Here is a 17,447-nt window from a genome sequence, read left to right as displayed (position 1 = left end):
TGTTAACGTCCAAAAGAGGAAGTGACGTCACAGGCTCTCATTTCATTTCCCCTTGAAAACCGCAACTTCCGGTTTTGTTTTCCCGACTCCACAGAGGGCAGTCTGGCAGAAAACCTCTCGGAGACACTGGCCGTGTTTGAGAACATCAATTCGTACGGATCTACGCATCACAATACGTCGTTAAATCAGTCAGTCAACTCAGTCTGTCGTCAGCGACTGACCTAAACTGACGCTCTCACACACGACCACTGATCATGAAGATGATAACGTCTACAATGATGATTACGATGACGATGGTGTGTGTGTGTGTGTGTGTGTGTGTGTGTGTGTGTGTGTGTGTGTTCAGGTGGTGGGCTTCGACAGTGTGGACGATGAGTCTAAACCAGAGCAACACTGCTTCAACATGGAGAGTCCTCTGCCAGTCAACTGGACTGAAGAAGACAACCCTCCTTATGCCTACTACCTGTACTATATGTACGCTAACATGACCGTGCTCAACCACCTGCGCAGGTATGGGCCTACATGACAATGCAGCACTGTACCATTTACACTGATTCTAGCATTATCACTGTAAACAGCTGGCTATATGTGGGAACGGTAGCTAGGACTCTCCAACCCTGTTGCTGTAGGTTTTCATTCCAACCCTGTTGCTGTAGGTTTTCATTCCAACCCTGTTGCTGTAGGTTTTCATTCCAACCCTGTTGCTGTAGGTTTTCATTCCAATCCTGTTGCTGTAGGTTTTCATTCCAACCCTGTTGCTGTAGGTTTTCATTCCAACCCTGTTGCTGTAGGTTTTCATTCCAATCCTGTTGCTGTAGGTTTTCATTCCAACCCTGTTGCTGTAGGTTTTCATTCCAACCCTGTTGCTGTAGGTTTTCATTCCAACCCTGTTGCTGTAGGTTTTCATTCCAGCCCTGTTGCTGTAGGTTTTCATTCCAACCCTGTTGCTGTAGGTTTTCATTCCAATCCTGTTGCTGTAGGTTTTCATTCCAGCCCTGTTGCTGTAGGTTTTCATTCCAATTGTCACGATCGTCAAAGGTAGAGAGTGAGGACCAAGGCGCAGCGCGTGAAAAGAACATCTTCTTTTATTTAGAAGAGAACAAACACAAAACGAAACCACTTTACAAAATAACAAAACTGACGACCGTGAAGCTAAGCATGAACTAGTGCATACATGCAACATAGAACATCGACATAGACAATTACCCACAAATGCATGATGCCTATGGCTGCCTAAAATATGGCTCCCAATCAGAGACAAATGAAAGACATCTGTCTCTGATTGAGAGCCACTCAGGCAACCATAGACATACCTAGAAACATACACTCAACCATAGACACAGCTAGACTACTATACTAAACATAAACCCAACTACTCTAATAAACCCCCTAAACTTTACGACCACCCTAGACACTACAAACAACACATACATTCCCCATGTCACACCCTGACCTAACTAAAATATTAAAGAAAACAAAGAATACTAAGGCCAGGGCGTGACATAACCCCCCCCTTAAGGTGCGAACTCCGGGCGCACCAGCACAAAGTCTAGGGGAGGGTCTGGGTGGGCGTCCGTCCACGGCGGCGGCTCCGGCACTGGTCGTGGTCCCCACCCCACCAGTCACTACCCGCCTCCGTAGCCTCCTCCAAATGGCCACCCTCCACATTAACCCCACTGGATTAAGGGGCAGCACCGGACTAAGGGGCAGCACCGGACTAAGGGGCAGCACCGGACTAAGGGGCAGCACCGGACTAAGGGGCAGCACCGGACTAAGGGGCAGCACCGGACTAAGGGGCAGCCCCAGGATAAGGGGCAGCCCCAGGATAAGGGGCAGCCCCAGGATAAGGGGCAGCTCCGGACTGAGGGACGGCAGCTCCGGACTGAGGGACGGATCCTGGCTGGATGACGGCTCTGGCGGATCCTGGCTGGACGGCTCTGGCGGATCCTGGCTGGACGGCTCATGGTTGGCTGACGGATCTGGCTGCTCATGGCTGGCTGACGGATCTGGCTGCTCATGGCTGACTGACGGATCTGGCTGCTCATGGCTGACTGACGGATCTGGCTGCTCATGGCTGGCTGACGGATCTGGCTGCTCATGGCTGGCTGACGGATCTGGCTGCTCATGGCTGGCTGACGGATCTGGCTGCTCATGGCTGGCTGACGGATCTGGCTGCTCATGGCTGGCTGACGGATCTGGCTGCTCATGGCTGGCTGACGGATCTGGCTGCTCCTGTCTGGTTGGCGGCTCTGGCTGATCCTGTCTGGTTGGCGGCTCTGGCTGATCCTGTCTGGTTGGCGGCTCTGGCTGATCCTGTCTGACGAATGGCTCTAGCGGCTCCTGACTGACGAACGGCTCTGACGGCTCGGGACAGACGGGCGGCTCTGACGGCTCGGGGCAGACGGATGGCTCAGATGGCGCTGGGTAGACTGATGGCTCAGATGGCGCTTGGCAGACGGGCAGTTCAGGCACCGCTGTGCAGACGGCAGACTCTGGCCGGCTGAGGCGCACTGTAGGCCTGGTGCGTGGTGCCGGAACTGGAGGCACCGGGCTAAGGACACGCACCTTCAGGCTAGTGCGGGGAGAAGGAACAGGGCATACTGGACCCTGGGAGCGCACATTAGGCCTAGTGCGTGGTGCCGGAACTGGTGGTACCGGACTGGGGACACGCATCTCAGGGCTAGTGCGGGGAGCAGCAACAGGACGCACAGGAGGCTTGGTGCGTGGTTTAGGCACCGGTGGCAAAGGGCTGGAGACACGCACCATAGGGCTAGTGCGTGGAGGAGGCACTGGTGGTACTGGGTCGGGGCGGGGAGGTGGCGCCGGAAATACCGGACCGTGCATGCGTACTGGCTCCCTTGAGCACTGAGCCTGCCCAACCTTACCTGGTTGTATGCTCCCCGTCGCCCGACCAGTGCGGGGAGGTGGAATAACCCGCACCGGGCTATGTAGGCGAACCGGGGACACCATGCGTAAGGCTGGTGCCATGTACGCCGGCCCGAGGAGACGCACTGGTGACCAGATACGTTGGACGGCTTCATGACATCAGGCTCAACGCTCAATCTAGCCCGGCCGATACGTGGAGCTGGAATGTACCGAACCGGGCTATGCACGCGTACAGGAGACACCATGCGCTCTACTGCGTAACACGGTGTCTGCCCGTACTCTCGCTCTCCACGGTAAGTACAGGGAGTAGGCGCAGGTCTCCTACCTGACTTCGCCACACTCCCTTTAAGGCCCCCCCCAAGACATTTTTGGGTTGTACTCACGGGCTTCCAGCCTTGCTTCCGTGCTGCCTCCTCATATCGCCTCCTCTCGGCTTTAGCTGCCTCCAGCTCTTCAAGAGGGAGGCGATATTCTCCCGGTTGTGCCCAAGGCCCCTTACCATCCAGTATCTCCTCCCATGTCCATGAATCCTGTGTAGGTGGATCCTGTTGCCGCTTGACACGCCGCTTGGTCGTAGATTGGTGGGTAATTCTGTCACGATCGTCAAAGGTAGAGAGTGAGGACCAAGGCGCAGCGCGTGAAAAGAACATCTTCTTTTATTTAGAAGAGAACAAACACAAAACGAAACCACTTTACAAACTAACAAAATAACAAAACTGACGACCGTGAAGCTAAGCATGAACTAGTGCATACATGCAACATAGAACATCGACATAGACAATTACCCACAAATGCATGATGCCTATGGCTGCCTAAAATATGGCTCCCAATCAGAGACAAATGAAAGACATCTGTCTCTGATTGAGAGCCACTCAGGCAACCATAGACATACCTAGAAACATACACTCAACCATAGACACAGCTAGACTACTATACTAAACATAAACCCAACTACTCTAATAAACCCCCTAAACTTTACGACCACCCTAGACACTACAAACAACACATACATTCCCCATGTCACACCCTGACCTAACTAAAATATTAAAGAAAACAAAGAATACTAAGGCCAGGGCGTGACACCAATCCTGTTGCTGTAGGTTTTCATTCCAATCCTGTTGCTGTAGGTTTTCATTCCAACCCTGTTGCTGTAGGTTTTCATTCCAATCCTGTTGCTGTAGGTTTTCATTCCAACCCTGTTGCTGTAGGTTTTCATTCCAACCCTGTTGCTGTAGGTTTTCATTCCAACCCTGTTGCTGTAGGTTTTCATTCCAACCCTGTTGCTGGAGGTTTTCATTCCAATCCTGTTGCTGTAGGTTTTCATTCCAACCCTGTTGCTGTAGGTTTTCATTCCAACCCTGTTGCTGTAGGTTTTCATTCCAACCCTGTTGCTGTAGGTTTTCAGTACAATCCTGTTGCTGTAGGTTTTCATTCCAACCCTGTTGCTGTAGGTTTTCATTCCAACCCTGTTGCTGGAGGTTTTCATTCCAACCCTGTTGCTGTAGGTTTTCATTCCAACCCTGTTGCTGTAGGTTTTCATTCCAACCCTGTTGCTGTAGGTTTTCATTCCAACCCTGTTGCTGTAGGTTTTCATTCCAACCCTGTTGCTGTAGGTTTTCATTCCAACCCTGTTGCTGTAGGTTTTCAGTACAATCCTGTTGCTGTAGGTTTTCATTCCAACCCTGTTGCTGTAGGTTTTCAGTACAATCCTGTTGCTGTAGGTTTTCATTCCAACCCTGTTGCTGTAGGTTTTCATTCCAACCCTGTTGCTGTAGGTTTTCATTCCAACCCTGTTGCTGTAGGTTTTCATTCAAACCCTGTTGCTGTAGGTTTTCATTCCAACCCTGTTACTGTAGGTTTTCATTCCAACCCTGTTGCTGTAGGTTTTCATTCCAACCCTGTTGCTGTAGGTTTTCATTCCAACCCTGTTGCTGTAGGTTTTCATTCCAACCCTGTTGCTGTAGGTTTTCATTCCAACCCTGTTGCTGTAGGTTTTCATTCCAACCCTGTTGCTGTAGGTTTTCATTCCAACCCTGTTGCTGTAGGTTTTCATTCCAACCCTGTTGCTGGAGGTTTTCATTCCAATCCTGTTGCTGTAGGTTTTCATTCCAACCCTGTTGCTGTAGGTTTTCATTCCAACCCTGTTGCTGTAGGTTTTCATTCCAGCCCTGTTGCTGTATGTTTTCATTCCAACCCTGTTGCTGTAGGTTTTCATTCCAACCCTGTTGCTGTAGGTTTTCATTCCAACCCTGTTGCTGTAGGTTTTCATTCCAACCCTGTTCCTGTAGGTTTTCAGTACAATCCTGTTGCTGGAGGTTGAGTCTAAACGTGTTCCTGGAGGTTTTCACTCCAACCTTAATCTAGCACACCTGATTCCAATAATTAGCTGGTTGATAAGCTGAATCAGGTTAGTTAAAACTGGGGTTGTAGTGAAAACCTACAGGAGGATAGCTCTCCAAGAACAGGGTTGGAGAGCCCTGGTGTTAACCTACAGGAACAGGGTTGGAGAGCCCTGGTATAAACCTACAGGAGGGTAGATAGATCTCTAGAACAGGAACAGGGTTGGAGAGCCCTGGTATAAACCTACAGGAGGGTAGATAGATCTCTAGAACAGGAACAGGGTTGGAGAGCCCTGGTATAAACCTACAGGAGGATAGCTCTCCAGGAACAGGGTTGGAGAGCCCTGGTGTGAACCTACAGGAGGGTAGCTCTCCAGGAACAGGGTTGGAGAGTCCTGGTGTGAACCTACAGGAAGGTAGCTCTCCAGGAACAGGGTTGGAGAGCCCTGGTGTGAACCTACAGGAAGGTAGCTCTCCAGGAACAGAGTTGGAGAGCCCTGGTGTGAACCTACAGGAGGGTAGCTCTCCAGGAACAGGGTTGGAGAGTCCTGGTGTGAACCTACAGGAGGGTAGCTCTCCAGGAACAGGGTTGGAGAGCCCTGGTGTGAACCTACAGGAAGGTAGCTCTCCAGGAACAGGGTTGGAGAGTCCTGGTGTGAACCTACAGGAAGGTAGCTCTCCAGGAACAGGGTTGGAGAGTCCTGGTGTGAACCTACAGGAGGGTAGCTCTCCAGGAACAGGGTTGGAGAGTCCTGGTGTGAACCTACAGGAGGGTAGCTCTTCAGGAACAGGGTTGGAGAGCCCTGGTGTAAACCTACAGGAGGATAGCTCTCCAGGAACAGGGTTGGAGAGCCCTGGTGTAAACCTACAGGAGGATAGCTCTCCAGGAACAGGGTTGGTGAGCCCTGCTGTAAACCTACAGGAGGGTAGCTCTCCAGGAACAGGGTTGGTGAGCCCTGCTGTAAACCTACAGGAGGGTAGCTCTCCAGGAACAGGGTTGGAGAGCCCTGGTGTAAACCTACAGGCGGATTGCTCTCCAGGAACAGGATTGGAGAGTATTAGAGTTCGTTCCTTACGTCCTTCTTTGTCAATCATTGGTTCATTGGCGAAATTAGCATTATGACAATATCTTTAATTAAATCATTCAAAAACCTTTATTAATGCAATTGCAGACAGAAGTTGACAAACAGGAACATAGCACGCATGTTTCTGAGTAAGTTCTGCATCAAACAAACGGTCTCAAGTTGTTGTATTAAACCGAAGTCCCGCCTTAGTGATGTCACTAACTAGTCATTACCTTTTTACTCCTGAGACCTAAACCCTATATAAACAATGGCTTTTAGTGTTATCTTAAACTTAGCAGTAAACGTCCACTCCCCAAAGCTGATTTCTTGTGGAATGTTTGACTAGTCTTATCTCCTCCACTCCCCTGCAGAGCTCCTTCTTCACAGTCACACATTACTCAGAGGGGCCTCTTCATAATGATATAGAGAGAGAACTAAAAACAATTGTGGAATACTAAACCTCTACAATGAATTTGTATTGTTAATCTGTAGTCTAACACCCTATAAATGTAAGGAGGGAGGGGTCTTATAACCCCTCCCCTTCTATTAATATAACATAAGCATAATCAATTATTCTAATACACCAAACATTTGTACAGCCCCCAATCATGACCCCTTGGTAAATCCTGACAAGAGCCCTGTTGTAAACCTACAGGATGGTAGCTCTCCAGGAACAGGGTTGGAGAGCCCTGGTGTAAACCTACAAGAGGATAGCTCTCCAGGAACAGGGTTGGAGAGCCCTGCTGTAAACCTACAGGAGGGTAGCTCTCCAGGAACAGGGTTGGAGAGCCCTGGTGTAAACCTACAAGAGGATAGCTCTCCAGGAGCAGGGTTGGAGAGCCCTGCTGTAAACCTACAGGAGGGTAGCTCTCCAGGAACAGGGTTGGAGAGCCCTGGTGTGACCCTACATGAGGGTAGCTCTCCAGGAACAGGGTTGGAGAGCCCTGGTGTGAACCTACAGGAGGATAGCTCTCCAGGAGCAGGGTTGGAGAGCCCTGCTGTAAACCTACAGGAGGGTAGCTCTCCAGGAACAGGGTTGGAGAGCCCTGGTGTAAACCTACAGGAGGATAGCTCTCCAGGAACAGGGTTGGAGAGCCCTGGTGTGAACCTACAGGAGGATAGCTCTCCAGGAGCAGGGTTGGAGAGCCCTGGTGTAAACCTACAGGAGGGTAGCTCTCCAGGAACAGGGTTGGAGAGCCCTGCTGTAAACCTACAGGAGGATAGCTCTCCAGGAACAGGGTTGAAGAGCCCTGGTGTAAACCTACAGGAGGGTAGCTCTCCAGGAACAGGGTTGGAGAGCCCTGGTGTGAACCTACAGGAGGGTAGCTCTCCAGGAACAGGGTTGGAGAGCCCTGACCTATTGTAGATACTTGCCACTAAAAGTCATAAGCAACACTTCTTCTACATTGTACCCGTTCACATTTCCGTGAGGGTCATGACCCTATACAGACGTACCAATAGATAATGGACACAGGAAACCCACCGACAATACTATCACTTGGCTTTGACCTCTATGTTATGTAGCTGTGTTATGCAGTGTTGCTAAGGTATTATAACCACCTTATCTCTTTAGCTGTCTGAGTAGCTGTGTTGTATATGGTTTGAGTCTCGTCCCCACCGTACCTCTATGATTGTGTGTTCAACCAACCAACCAACCACTATCTATCTATCTATCTATCTATCTATCTATCTATCTATCTATCTATCTATCTATCTATCTATCTATCTATCTATCTATCTATCTATCTATCTATCTATCTATGAACCATCTATCTATCTATCTATCTATCTATCTATCTATCTATCTATCTATCTATCTATCTATCTATCTATCTATCTATCTATCTATCTATCTATCTATGAACCATCTATCTATCTATCTATCTATCTATCTATCTATCTATCTATCTATCTATCTATCTATCTATCTATCTATCTATCTATCTATCTATCTATCTATCTATCTATCTATCTATCTATCTATCTATCTATCTATCTATTCAATTCAATTCAAGGGGCTTTATTGGCATGGGAAACATGTGTTAACATTGCCAAAGCAAGTGAGGTAGATATTATACAAAAGTGAAATAAACAATACAAATTAACAGTAAACATTACACATACAGAAGTTTCAAAACAATAAAGACATTACAAATGTTATATTATATATATACAGTGTTGTAACAATGTACAAATGGTTAAAGCACACAAGTTAAAATAAATAAGCATAAATATGGGTTGTATTTACAATGGTGTTTGTTCTTCACTGGTTGCCCTTTTCTTGTGGCAACAGGTCACAAATCTTGCTGCTGTGATGGCACACTGTGGAATTTCTCCCAGTAGATATGGGAGTTTATCAAAATTGGATTTGTTTTCAAATTCTTTGTGGATCTGTGTAGTCTGAGGGAAATATGTCTCTCTAATATGGTCATACATTGGGCAGGAGGTTAGGAAGTGCAGCTCAGTTTCCACCTCATTTTGTGGGCAGTGTGCACATATCCTGTCTTCTCTTGAGAGCCATGTCTGCCTACGGCGGCCTTTCTCAATAGCAAGGCTATGCTCACTGAGTCTGTACATAGTCAAAGCTTTCCTTAAGTTTGGGTCAGTCACAGTGGTCAGGTATTCTGCCACTGTGTACTCTCTGTTTAGGGCCAAATAGCATTCTAGTTTGCTCTGTTTTTTTGTTAATTCTTTCCAATGTGTCAAGTAATTATCTTTTTGTTTTCTCATGATTTGGTTGGGTCTAATTGTGCTGTTGTCCTGGGGCTCTGTGGGGTGTGTTTGTGTTTGTGAACAGAGTTTGTGAACATATCTATCTATCTATCTATCTATCTATCTATCTATCTATCTATCTATCTATCTATCTATCTATCTATCTATCTATCTATCTATCTATCTATCTATCTATCTATCTATCTATCTATCTATCTATCTATCTATGAACATCTATCTATGTAATATCTATCTATGTAATATCTATCTATCTATCTATCTATCTATCTATCTATCTATCTATCTATCTATCTATCTATCTATCTATCTATCTATCTATCTATCTATCTATCTATCTATCTATCTATGAACTATCTATCTATCTATCTATCTATCTATCTATCTATCTATCTATCTATCTATCTATCTATCTATCTATCTATCTATCTATCTATCTATCTATCTATCTATCTATCTATCTATCTATCTATCTATGTACCATATCTATCTATCTATCTATCTATCTATGTACCATATCTATCTATGTACCATATCTATCTATCTATCTATCTATCTATCTATCTATCTATCTATCTATCTATCTATCTATCTATCTATCTATCTATCTATCTATCTATCTATCTATCTATCTATCTATCTATCTATCTATCTATCTATCTATCTATCTATCTATCTATCTATCTATCTATCTATCTATTCAATTCAATTCAATTCAAGGGGCTTTATTGGCATGGGAAACATGTGTTAACATTGCCAAAGCAAGTGAGGTAGATATTATACAAAAGTGAAATAAACAATACAAATTAACAGTAAACATTACACATACAGAAGTTTCAAAACAATAAAGACATTACAAATGTTATATTATATATATACAGTGTTGTAACAATGTACAAATGGTTAAAGCACACAAGTTAAAATAAATAAGCATAAATATGGGTTGTATTTACAATGGTGTTTGTTCTTCACTGGTTGCCCTTTTCTTGTGGCAACAGGTCACAAATCTTGCTGCTGTGATGGCACACTGTGGAATTTCTCCCAGTAGATATGGGAGTTTATCAAAATTGGATTTGTTTTCAAATTCTTTGTGGATCTGTGTAGTCTGAGGGAAATATGTCTCTCTAATATGGTCATACATTGGGCAGGAGGTTAGGAAGTGCAGCTCAGTTTCCACCTCATTTTGTGGGCAGTGTGCACATAGCCTGTCTTCTCTTGAGAGCCATGTCTGCCTACGGCGGCCTTTCTCAATAGCAAGGCTATGCTCACTGAGTCTGTACATAGTCAAAGCTTTCCTTAAGTTTGGGTCAGTCACAGTGGTCAGGTATTCTGCCACTGTGTACTCTCTGTTTAGGGCCAAATAGCATTCTAGTTTGCTCTGTTTTTTTGTTAATTCTTTCCAATGTGTCAAGTAATTATCTTTTTGTTTTCTCATGATTTGGTTGGGTCTAATTGTGCTGTTGTCCTGGGGCTCTGTGGGGTGTGTTTGTGTTTGTGAACAGAGTTTGTGAACATATTTATCTATCTATCTATCTATCTATCTATCTATCTATCTATCTATCTATCTATCTATCTATCTATCTATCTATCTATCTATCTATCTATCTATCTATGAACCATCTATCTATCTATCTATCTATCTATCTATCTATCTATCTATCTATCTATCTATCTATCTATCTATCTATCTATCTATCTATCTATCTATCTATCTATCTATCTATCTATCTATCTATCTATCTATCTATGAACCATCTATCTATCTATCTATCTATCTATCTATCTATCTATCTATCTATCTATCTATCTATCTATCTATCTATCTATCTATCTATCTATCTATCTATCTATCTATCTATCTATCTATCTATCTATGTACCATATCTATCTATCTATCTATCTATGTACCATATCTATCTATCTATCTATCTATCTATCTATCTATCTATCTATCTATCTATCTATCTATCTATCTATCTATCTATCTATCTATCTATCTATCTATCTATCTATCTATCTATCTATCTATGAACCATCTATCTATCTATCTATCTATCTATCTATCTATCTATCTATCTATCTATCTATCTATCTATCTATCTATCTATCTATCTATCTATCTATCTATCTATCTATGAACCATCTATCTATCTATCTATCTATCTATCTATCTATCTATCTATCTATCTATCTATCTATCTATCTATCTATCTATCTATCTATCTATCTATCTATCTATCTATCTATCTATCTATCTATCTATCTATCTATCTATCTATCTATGAACCATCTATCTATCTATCTATCTATCTATCTATCTATCTATCTATCTATCTATCTATCTATCTATCTATCTATCTATCTATCTATCTATCTATCTATCTATCTATCTATCTATCTATCTATCTATCTATGAACATCTATCTATGTAATATCTATCTATGTAATATCTATCTATCTATCTATCTATCTATCTATCTATCTATCTATCTATCTATCTATCTATCTATCTATCTATCTATCTATCTATCTATCTATCTATCTATCTATATATCTATCTATCTATCTATGAACCATCTATCTATCTATCTATCTATCTATCTATCTATCTATCTATCTATCTATCTATCTATCTATCTATCTATCTATCTATCTATCTATCTATCTATCTATGAACCATCTATCTATGAACCATCTATCTATCTATCTATCTATCTATCTATCTATCTATCTATCTATCTATCTATCTATCTATCTATCTATCTATCTATCTATCTATCTATCTATCTATCTATGAACCATCTATCTATCTATCTATCTATCTATCTATCTATCTATCTATCTATCTATCTATCTATCTATCTATCTATCTATCTATCTATCTATCTATCTATCTATCTATGAACATCTATCTATGTAATATCTATCTATGTAATATCTATCTATCTATCTATCTATCTATCTATCTATCTATCTATCTATCTATCTATCTATCTATCTATCTATCTATCTATCTATCTATCTATCTATCTATCTATCTATCTATCTATCTATCTATCTATCTATCTATCTATCTATCTATCTATCTATCTATCTATCTATCTATGTACTATATATCTATGTGTGTCCTAGGCAGAGAGGTTTCAACACCCTGGTGCTGCGTCCTCACTGTGGGGAGGCGGGGCCTATCCATCACCTGGTGTCAGGTTTCATGCTGTCAGAAAACATCTCCCACGGACTACTGCTTAGGAAGGTACTGCTGCTCCTTTTAATCACACGAGCACACAGAGACACACACACACTCACACACAGAGACACACACACTCACACGCACACACACACACAGAGACACACACACACACACAGAGACACACACACTCACACGAGCACACGAGCACACAGAGACACACACACTCACACGCACACACACACACAGAGAGAGACACACACACACACACACACACACACTCACACGCACACGCACACGCACACGCACACACACTTGTCAGCCTCCACAATCTCTCTATTTCCCACCACTACAATGGGGACAAGGCCTCAGTCAACTACAGTACGAGCTTGTGACCATCTGGTGCCTTTCAAACATGGCGGCTACTGTAAACGTTCCAAATCAAACGGTTGTTCTGTTCTATCGACAATGTTTTCCAGTCCAAAGGGACAACGGCCCCACAACAAGAACACATAGTGAATCACCATGTCTTCCCCTTGTCCCCTCCAGGCCCCTGTGCTGCAGTACCTGTACTACCTGGCTCAGATCGGCATCGCCATGTCTCCTCTGAGCAACAACAGCCTGTTCCTCAGCTACCACCGTAACCCACTGCCTGAGTATCTGTCCAGAGGACTCATGGTGTCACTGTCCACGGACGACCCTCTACAGTTCCACTTCACTAAGGTTGGTGAACCCCAACGACGTATATAAATAAACACTATGAATACTGGTATGTGAATATATACTATATTATATGTCTATGGTGCCTTGGTCACTAGCTAGAAATCTTTCCATCCAAATGGCAACAAAATTTCATAAAGATATTATAAAAATCTACATTGAGAAAATATGTGCATTTTCCCACCAGCGGTGGTGTTTCCACCAAACTGACAAATCAGTAATAACGTAGTTCACACAATGTACTTTTTCTCTTCGGTTTTCATGTACCCGAATATAAAAATATACGTTCAATATGTTTCCATCGCATTTTCATCTCTACTGATTTTGTTTTGTCACAAAAAAACAACAACGGTTGTGTTAAATAACAAACGTTCCTACACTGGTCTTGGTGCCTGCGCTCTAGACAACAGCTCTCAGATACAGGGCGGGTAGGCTAGTCTACACCATGACATTATTATGGAGAAGAGAGAGAATATTTGTCAAATGGCAATAAAGCATCGATCATCATGTCATCAGACTAAGAACCGCAATATTTATTGGAAAGGAGCATCATCAGTATTTGCGAATAGACCTGTTGTGTTCATGTTCTGATAGGTAGATAAGTAACTGTGGAGACTAGACCATGTTCTGATAGGTAGATAAGTAACTGTGGAGACTAGACCATGTTCTGATAGGTAGATAAGTAACTGTGGAGACTAGACCATGTTCTGATAGGTAGATAAGTAACTGTGAAGACTAGACCATGTTCTGGCGGGTAGATAAGTAACTGTGGAGACTAGACCATGTTCTGATAGGTAGATAAGTAACTGTGAAGACTAGACCATGTTCTGGCGGGTAGATAAGTAACTGTGGAGACTAGACCATGTTCTGGATGGTAGATAAGTAACTGTGGAGACTAGACCATGTTCTGGATGGTAGATAAGTAACTGTGGAGAATAGACCATGTTCTGATGGGTAGATAAGTAACTGTGGAGACTAGACCATGTTCTGATAGGTAGATAAGTAACTGTGGAGACTAGACCATGTTCTGGAGGGTAGATAAGTAACTGTGGAGACTAGACCATGTTCTGGAGGGTAGATAAGTAACTCTGGAGACTAGACCATGTTCTGGATGGTAGATAAGTAACTGTGGAGACTAGACCATGTTCTGGATGGTAGATAAGTAACTGTGGAGAATAGACCATGTTCTGATAGGTGGATAAGTAACTGTGGAGAATAGACCATGTTCTGATAGGTGGATAAGTAACTGTGGAGACTAGACCATGTTCTGATAGGTAGATAAGTAACTGTGGAGACTAGACCATGTTCTGATAGGTGGATAAGTAACTGTGGAGAGTAGACCATGTTCTGATAGGTAGATAAGTAACTGTGGAGAATAGACCATGTTCTGATAGGTAGATAAGTAACTGTGGAGAATAGACCATGTTCTGATAGGTAGATGAGTAACTGTGGAGAATAGACCATGTTCTGATAGGTAGATAAGTAACTGTGGAGACTAGACCATGTTCTGATAGGTAGATAAGTAACTGTGGAGAATATACCATGTTCTGATAGGTAGATAAGTAACTGTGGAGAATAGACCATGTTCTGATAGGTAGATGAGTAACTGTGGAGAATAGACCATGTTCTGATAGGTAGATAAGTAACTGTGGAGACTAGACCATGTTCTGATAGGTAGATAAGTAACTGTGGAGAATATACCATGTTCTGATAGGTAGATAAGTAACTGTGGAGAATAGACCATGTTCTGATAGGTAGATAAGTAACTGTGAAGACTAGACCATGTTCTGATAGGTAGATAAGTAACTGTGGAGACTAGACCATGTTCTGATAGGTAGATAAGTAACTGTGGAGAATATACCATGTTCTGATAGGTAGATAAGTAACTGTGGAGACTAGACCATGTTCTGATAGGTAGATAAGTAACTGTGGAGAATAGACCATGTTCTGATAGGTAGATAAGTAACTGTGAAGACTAGACCATGTTCTGGCGGGTAGATAAGTAACTGTGGAGACTAGACCATGTTCTGATAGGTAGATAAGTAACTGTGGAGACTAGACCATGTTCTGGAGGGTAGATAAGTAACTGTGGAGACTAGACCATGTTCTGGAGGGTAGATAAGTAACTCTGGAGACTAGACCATGTTCTGGAGGGTAGATAAGTAACTGTGGAGACTAGACCATGTTCTGATGGGTAGATAAGTAACTGTGGAGACTAGACCATGTTCTGATAGGTAGACAAGTAAATGTGGAGACTAGACCATGTTCTGATGGGTAGATAAGTAACTGTGGAGACTAGACCATGTTCTGATGGGTAGATAAGTAACTGTGGAGACTAGACCATGTTCTGATGGGTAGATAAGTAACTGTGGATAATAGACCATGTTCTGGAGGGTAGATAAGTAACTGTGGAGACTAGACCATGTTCTGATGGGTAGATAAGTAACTGTGGATAATAGACCATGTTCTGGAGGGTAGATAAGTAACTGTGGATAATAGACCATGTTCTGGAGGGTAGATAAGTAACTGTGGAGACTAGACCATGTTCTGGAGGGTAGATAAGTAACTGTGGAGACTAGACCATGTTCTAAGAGAGAATAAATAAAGTAAATAAATAAGTATGTGAAAGTGAACAGACTGTACATAGCCATGATTCCATGCTTGGGGCCCTCCCTACTGGGGCCCTCCCTGCTGGGGCCCTCCCTACTGGGGCCCTCCCTGCTGGGGCCCTCCTATCCCTGACTCCAAGAGCTGGGTGTTCTGGGCCTTCCTCAGGCTGAATGTCATTATCAGGATGGAACATATGACATATTACTGTTACTCTATGCTGTCCCGTTCCAGGAGCCCCTGATGGAGGAGTACAGCATCGCTGCTCAGGTGTGGAAGCTCAGCTCCTGTGACATGTGTGAGCTGGCCAGGAACAGTGTTCTGATGAGCGGTTTCTCCCATAAGGTACTACTGCCTTATCATTAACCACCGGATTATCACGTTTCTACATTATTTACTTGAGAATCTATTCCCTACTACATTATCTACCTACTGTTAGCCTGTTCCTACTGTTAGCCTGTTCCTACTGTTAGCCTGTTCCTACTGTTAGCCTGTTCCTACCGTTAGCCTGTTACTACTGTTAGCCTGTTCCTACTGTTAGCCTGTTCCTACTGTTAGCCTGTTCCTACTGTTAGCCTGTTCCTACTGTTAGCCTGTTCCTACTGTTAGCCTGTTACTACTGTTAGCCTGTTCCTACTGTTATCCTGTTCCTACTGTTATCTTGTTCCTACTGTTAGCCTGTTCCTACTGTTAGCCTGTTACTACTGTTAGCCTGTTCCTACTGTTAGCCTGTTCCTACTGTTAGCTTGTTCCTAAGGCTATGTGCATGTTTGAGATTGACAGACTTTGCTTAGGTCTGTTCAGATCAACAGATCTTCGTAATGCATGCAACCAATCAATGTATCTCTAACACACACACTACTATTTCCCACGGTCATACGTGATCTGTTTGGAGGAAACCTCGTTTATCACCTGACAAGTTACAGTACTTTTCCTCAATCCACTTTCTGTCCTCAGGTGAAGAGTTACTGGCTGGGCCCTCACTACATCAAGGAGGGGCAGGAGGGAAACGACATCCGACGCACCAACGTCCCCGACATCCGTGTGGCGTACCGTTACGAGACCATGTGTGAAGAACTCAACCTCATCACCCAGGCCATCCGCACAGACGAGCTGGAGGCCATCACAGAAGAGGAAGGGACTTTGTGTATGGGGCCTGTCTAGGGGGGAGAGAGGAGGGGAGTCTATGGGGCCTGTGTAGGGTAAGAGAGGAGGGGCAGAGAGGAGGGAGGTCTGTCTATGGGACCTGTCTAGGAGGAGAGAGGAGGGGCAGAGAGGAGGGAGGTCTGTCCATGGGGCCTGTCTCGGGGGAGAGAGGAGGGGAGTATATGGGGCCTGTCTAGGAGGAAAGAGGAGGGACAGAGAGGAGGGCGGTCTGTCCATGGGGCCTGTCTATGGTAAGAGAGGAGGGACAGAGAGGAGGGCGGTCTGTCCATGGGGCCTGTCTAGGGGGAGAGAGGAGGGACAGAGAGAAGGGAGGTCTGTCTATGAGGCCTGTCTAGGGGGAGAGAGGAGGGACAGAGAGAAGGGAGGTCTGTCTATGAGGCCTGTCTAGGGGGAGAGAGGAGGGACAGAGAGGAGGTGAGTCTATGTATGGGCTCATCCTTGGCTCTGGCATCTTCCCCAATATTTGGAACCAAGGACTAATCACCCCAATCCACAAAAGTGGAGACAAATTTGACCCCAATAACTACCTTGGAATATGTGTCAACAGCAACCTTGAGAAAAAACTCTGCATTATCATTAACAGCAGACTAGTTCATTTCCTCAGTGAAAACAACGTACTGAGCAAATGTCAAATTGGCTTTTATCAAATTACCGTACGACCGACCACGTATTCACCCTGCACACCCTAATTGACAAACAGACATGGGGCCTGTCTAGGGGGAGAAAAGGAGGGACAGAGAGGAGGGG

General features: G+C 44.1%; 1 protein-coding gene across 1 annotated transcript; it reads left to right on the top strand.

Annotated features, from left to right (window-relative positions):
- Positions 1–220: 220 nt before the first annotated feature.
- On the top strand, positions 221–16,697 carry LOC120038054 (AMP deaminase 2-like; the record flags this gene model as incomplete). The annotated part of the gene is made up of 5 exons (XM_038983995.1): positions 221–510; positions 12,152–12,272; positions 12,756–12,929; positions 15,768–15,878; positions 16,491–16,697. Coding segments are annotated over 5 exons (903 nt in total), but the record flags the coding sequence as incomplete, so codon positions are not given.
- Positions 16,698–17,447: the final 750 nt, after the last annotated feature.

Source organism: Salvelinus namaycush, unplaced genomic scaffold, assembly GCF_016432855.1.
Source record: "Salvelinus namaycush isolate Seneca unplaced genomic scaffold, SaNama_1.0 Scaffold2067, whole genome shotgun sequence".
Lineage (NCBI taxonomy): Eukaryota > Metazoa > Chordata > Actinopteri > Salmoniformes > Salmonidae > Salvelinus > Salvelinus namaycush.
This window is presented reverse-complemented; position numbering and strand designations above follow the sequence as displayed.